The sequence below is a fragment of the Bubalus bubalis genome, chromosome 4 (assembly GCF_019923935.1).
Source record: "Bubalus bubalis isolate 160015118507 breed Murrah chromosome 4, NDDB_SH_1, whole genome shotgun sequence".
NCBI classification, from domain to species: domain Eukaryota; kingdom Metazoa; phylum Chordata; class Mammalia; order Artiodactyla; family Bovidae; genus Bubalus; species Bubalus bubalis.
The window spans coordinates 54,802,621-54,808,620 of NC_059160.1; the positions used below are offsets into that span (position 1 = coordinate 54,802,621).

General features: G+C 39.0%; 1 protein-coding gene across 1 annotated transcript; it reads right to left on the reverse strand.

The window, feature by feature from the left end:
* Window positions 1-3,035: 3,035 nt before the first annotated feature.
* Window positions 3,036-3,715, reverse strand: LOC102411768 (cytochrome c oxidase subunit 6A1, mitochondrial-like). The gene has a single exon (XM_044940634.2). The coding sequence runs from the start codon at window positions 3,566-3,568 to the stop codon at window positions 3,239-3,241; it is 330 nt and encodes a 109-aa protein (XP_044796569.1). The 5' UTR covers window positions 3,569-3,715; the 3' UTR covers window positions 3,036-3,238.
* Window positions 3,716-6,000: the final 2,285 nt, after the last annotated feature.

Genomic DNA, 6,000 nt, shown 5'->3' on the forward strand with positions numbered 1-6,000 from the left:
AAACAGATGTAAGAGAAATGTTTTTTGTTTTGTTTGTTTGATTTTCAGTAAGATCCTTTATTTACCTTTTGTTCTCAACCACATCACATGAGTACAGGTAGCCAGGTACCTGTGTGGGCTGTTGGCTTTGTAAATGTAGAGCAATCAGTATGTGTAGAAACCATGCATCTCAATGATTCTTTAACAAGAAACTTAATGAGCAAAAAGACTTCATGTGTGTTTGAAATGTCTGCCCTTTCCTGCATTCCAATCACTGAAAATTATGTGTTGAAATTTTACTCAATGTAGACATGTTGTCTTTTTTTTTTTTCCTTTGACCACGCCACACAGCTTGTGGGATCTAAAGGGATCTTCAACCAGGGATTGAATCTGGGCCATGGCAGTGAAAGCACCAAGTCCTAACACTGGGAGTGATTGAGAGTCTTCTTGAGAATCCCTTGGAGCAAGATCAAACCAGTCAATCCTAGAGAAAATCAACCCTGAATATTCATTGGAAGGACTGATGCTGAAGCTGAAGTTCCAATAATTTGGCCACCTGATGCAAAGACTGACTCATTTGAAGAGACCCTGATGCTGGCAAAGACTGAGGGCAGGGGGAAGAGGGGACAACAGAGAATGAGATGATTGGATGGCATCACCAACTCAATGGACATGAGTTCAAGCGAACTCCAGGAGACAGTGAAAGACAGGAAAGCCTGGCATGCTGCAGTCCATGGGGTTGCAAAGAGTAGGACATGACTTAGCGACAACAATGACAACTAACCACTGGACCACAGGGAAATCCCTAAACATGTTTTCTTTGCACATTTTGTTAGTAACTACCTAGTGTGTTTCAGGTCATCTTTACTTCTGACAGTTGTTCCTCCCAGAAGCTGCTGGTTCGCTCAAGGACAGGGCTGTAAGTAGTTGGGGAAAAAAATGTTTAATAAACTGTGGGTTAGAGGGGAGAAGTGAGACATCTGAGATACTCCCTCTCATATCTCTGATGGTCTCAGAACTGCCTTCATTTATTCCTTCTGATAGTTGCTGTGGGTTTCCCAGGTTTCTCAGTGGTAAAGAATCCATGGGTCAGGAAGATCCCTGGGAGGAGGAAATGGCAACCCATTCCAGTGTTCTTGCTTGGTGAATCCCATGGATAGGGGAGCCTGGTGGGCTACAGTCCATGGGGTTGCAAAAGAGTCAGACAGGATTTAGTGACCGAACATGCACACCTATATAGATGCTGTGCTAGGTGCTAGGATATATTTGTGGATAAAACAAAAATTCCCATCTTTGTAGCATTTCCATGGGGGAAAGACAGATAATGGGCATGACAATTAAGTACATCACATAGCATAGTAAACAGTAAGTGGTTCATGAAAAAAAGAAAGCTGAGTAGGGTAATGAAAAGGAGGAAGGAGAACAGTTCCTCTTTTAAATAGGGTCATCAGCCATGCCGTTTTAAGATGGTAGACTTTGTGCAAAGCCTGGAAGGAGGTGAGGAAGTGAACCGCTCAGTTGCCAGTGAGACAAGTCAAGGACTGAAAGAAGCTTAGGACCAATAGTTTCCTAGGAGGGAGAGCCGCAATTAATTCCTGGGATTATATTGGGGTCACAGAAGTAGTCTTTATTTCACCTTTCCTGCTTTCAGAACCCACTTCTAAATGCTTTAAATGTCACATTACTATCTCATGGATATTGACTTGAGTATTGACAAAATCAGGTTCTCAGGATGCCCACTTGTTTCTCTCTCTTCTGGTGCCATTAATGCTATGAGTGATGTGTGATGTGTGCTCAGTCACGTTGACTCTGAGACCTCATGGAGTGTAGCCTGCTAGACTCCTCTGTCCATGGAATTTCCCAGGTAAGAATACTGGAGTGGGGATTGGAGTTGCTATTGTCTACTCCAGGGATCTTCCTGGCCCAGGGATCAAACCCACATCTTCAGTGTCTCCTGCATTGGCAGGCAGATTCTTTACCACTGTGCCACCTGGGAAGCCAGTGCTATGGGTAGTGGAGGCATACATTTTCTAACTTCCCGAGTGGAGGCTCGGATGGTAAAGAATTTGCCCACAATGCAGGAGACCTGGGTTCAGTCTCTGGGTTAGGATGATCCCCTGGAGAAGAGAATAGCAACCCATTCCAATATTCTTGCCTGGGAAATTCCATGGACAGAGGAAGCTGGCAGGCTACAGTCCATGGTGTTGCAAAGAGTTGGACATGACTGAGCAACTAACACTTGGATTGAGAGCTGCAAGCCCCTACGCTATGATTAAGTCAAAATTGGAAGTCAAATTGCCTTACTAGAAGTTTTAGCCCAGTTTGTAGCTATCATTTTAATTCCTGAAATTGGATTTAGGGACTCAAAGTTGCTAATGCCCTGTGGCACTTTTAGATAGAAGATAGCACTATGGCCTCAGGGTTTCAAATACAATGCCCACAGGCGTTAAAAAATCATTAAACCTGTAAGGAGATAAGGCAATTTGAAGGAGAACAAGTAGTAATAGAAAACAGAGTTACCACACCAGGGCTTCTGATATTGGAGTTGTCAGCCACAGGCTTTAAAATAATTATGTTTGATAGTGTTTAAGGAGATAAAACACAAAATTGAAAATCTCAGCAGAAGACTAAAAATCATTTTTGTTGATAGCAGAGGTTAGGGGTATGGCAGATTTTAAGAAAAACCAATGGAAATTCTAGAACTAAAAGCATAAAGTAATCTAGATTAAGAACTCAATATGTCCATTCATGTCTTTTCTATCTTAGAAAATAGAAAAACAAACCAAATAATTTTGTTCACCTTTTCAAAAAATTTTGGCTTTGCTGATTCTAATTGTGCACCTTCTTCTATTCTTTGTTCTCTGTATTATCTATCTCCTTTCATTCTGTTTGGATTTATTCTGTGTTCCTTTTCTAATCTCTTATTTGAGATACATGTCTTTAATTTTTGTTTGTTTGTATTTTATTAGCTAACATGAGCATAAAAGGATAAAAGTATTTGCTTTATCCTACAAGTTCTGTTTTTTTCTATTAAGCAAGTTTTTTTTTTTTTTTTAATGACTAAATTATTTATTTAAGCCATCTCCTCCTGCTATAAGCAAAGGGATGGAAGATCAGTATAATGGTCCTCAAGTGTAATGGTCATCACTGGATACAAGGTGGTGAGCTTGAGGTCCCGTATACTTTTCTGGTCCATGCGTGCAGAGTAAAGGTCCAAACCAGTGCTGTGGTCCCCACTGGGTAGTGGTCCATGTTCTCTTTATTCGTCTTCATAGCCGGTTGGAAGAGGATTCACATGAGGGTTATGGAATAGGGTATGGTTACCATCTCCCCAGGGAAAGGGCTTGGATCTCATGTGGAGATGGGGGTAGGCCACGAACTCGGGTCTCTCCTCCTCTCCGTGGTGTGACTTCAGGAAGACATTCAGCATGCTCACTCCCACCCTGGGGAGCGCCACGAAGTAGGTGAGAGCCTTCCACACGCGAGCTGAGCCCTCCTCGCCATGGGTGCCACTGGACATACACCGACTCAGCTGCAGCCGGGAACGACCCAGCAGCCCAGAAACCCGAGATCCAGCTGCTGCCGCCATCTTCGACCTGGGTCCCCATTCAGCAAGTTTTGATGTAGAGGGTTTTCACTATCATTCTGTTCTATTTATTTAACTTTTCATTATTATTTCTTTTTTACCCTGGAGCAATGTATATTTTAAATTTCTAAGTACAGTATCTCAAAGGGCTTTTAATATGTTTTTTGTTATTAATTTTTAATCCTGAGACCGTGTTCTCTAATTACTATTAAGTTAAGAATTAGCAACAAAAAGAGAACCCAAAAAACTTCCTCTGAAAAAGGCCAGGTAGTAAATATTTTAGGCTTTGCACAATATATGTAATAGTTTCTGTGACATATTCTTTTGTTTTTGCCACACCACGTGGCTTCCTGGATCTTCGTTCCCAGGGCAGTGGTGCAGTGGTGTGTGCTCAGTCTTGTCCAACTTCTTTTGACCCCGTGGGCTATAGCCCACCAGGTTCCTCCATGCATAGAGTTTTCCAGGCGAGATCCCAGACCAGGAATCTAATCCAGACCCACCGCAGTGAAAATGCTGAGTTCTAACCACTGGACTGCCAGGGAATTTCTTTGGCGTATTCTTTAATGGACTGTTATGTAGGCATTACAATGAGGCATTTTAAAAATATCAATATGGAACTCTAAGTTACATTATAAAATAGAAAATTCAAGATCTAGTGTATATATGATAATTCAATTTGTATTTTAAAGAATATATTAAATACCTGTGCTTACATATGCATGGAATATCCTGGAAGGATATATAGGAAATTGTTAAAAATGAGTGTCTCTGGAGAAAACTGGGGACTGGGTACCAAAGATGTGAGACTTACTTTTCACTATACACTTTTTGATATTCTGAATTTCTTTTTTATAATGTGTGTTACCTAGTTTAAAAAGCATTAAACCTTTAAAAAATTATAGGCTGGCATTTTATCATATAATACTGTTTAATATATACTTTCCTCCCTTGTCCAGAAGAAATGTCACAATTAGAAATAAAAGTTACTTTGAAAACAGGTAAGAATATTTTATTAACACCTAATCTCAGTAGAATAAAGAAATCTTCTTAAATGTTGATAAAACAAATGTTGAAAAACAAAAAACCTTAAGCATGCATTTAAAAACTGGCTGTTTGTGGCCTTTAAAAATTATATTTTACACAGAATTACCTCTTGTCCGAAGTCTGTTGTTCAGATTCCAGAAGAGTTTAGCTCTTTTTTTTCTTAATATATATATTTTATTGAAGTATAGTTGACTTACAATATTTTAGGTACACAGCAAGGTGATTCAGTTATACATATACACATGTTATTTAAAAATTATTTTCCATTATAGGTTATTACAAGATATTGACCATAGTTCCCTGTGCTATTTTTAAAAATTTTTTAAATTTTTTGGCCCCACCATGCAGCATGTGGGACCTTAGTTTCCTGGCTAGGGATCTCAGGGATTGAACCCACCTCACCTGCATTGGAAGCAGAGTCTTAACTGCTGGACCACCAGGAAAGTCCCAAGTTTAGCTCTTTTAAAAAGTTGAGGTGACAAAAGTTAAAATCTAGCAGAAAAAGTCCAAGAGTCATAGAATTTAATATGAGGAAAGTTGAATTTCAAAAGCCTTACGTAAGAAGTAGCAGAGGGCACGGCAAGAGCATAAACTTTGAAAATCTTTCACCTTGTAATAGCTACAGGAATTTGAACAATGGCTTACCTATTGGTTCATTTTCTTATCTGTAAAGTTTATCAACTACCTGACTCCTTGGCTATTCTGGATCAACTGAGAACACACATCCCAGAATGGAGTATTGAACAAGAGCTGGTTTTCTCTCTCTTCCCTTGGTATATTGTCACATAGAAGGAACTATGATGATATAAATGCTGCTTTGACTTTTTTTATAATAAGAAGAAAATTATAAAATAACACTAAAGAAAATAAATGAATGATAAACATATGAAATGTTGCTCATCAGTATCATTGTCATTGGGGAAATGCAAATTAAAAACCACAATGAGCTACGTCTACACACATACTAGAATGACTGTAATTAAAAAGATTGATAATTACCAAGTGTCAGCAAGCATATGCAGCGATTGGAACTTTCATAAGTTGCTGGTGGGAATGTAAAATGGTATAGCCATTTGGAAAATAACTTGTTAGTTTCTTATAAAACTGAACATGTGTACCTCCTGTTATGACCCAACCATTTCACTCCTAGATAGTTGCCTGAGAGAAATGAAAACATGTTCAAATAAACACGTATGAAAATGACCATAGCAGCTTTATTCATAATAGCTCCAAACTGGAAAAACCCAAATTTCTATCAACTCATGAATACGTAAACAGTTTGCTATATAGCCATGCAATGGAATTTTACTCAAAAGAAAAAGGACAAATTATTCATACACATTCATTCAACATGGATAAATCTGAAAAGCATTATGCTAACTGAAAGAATC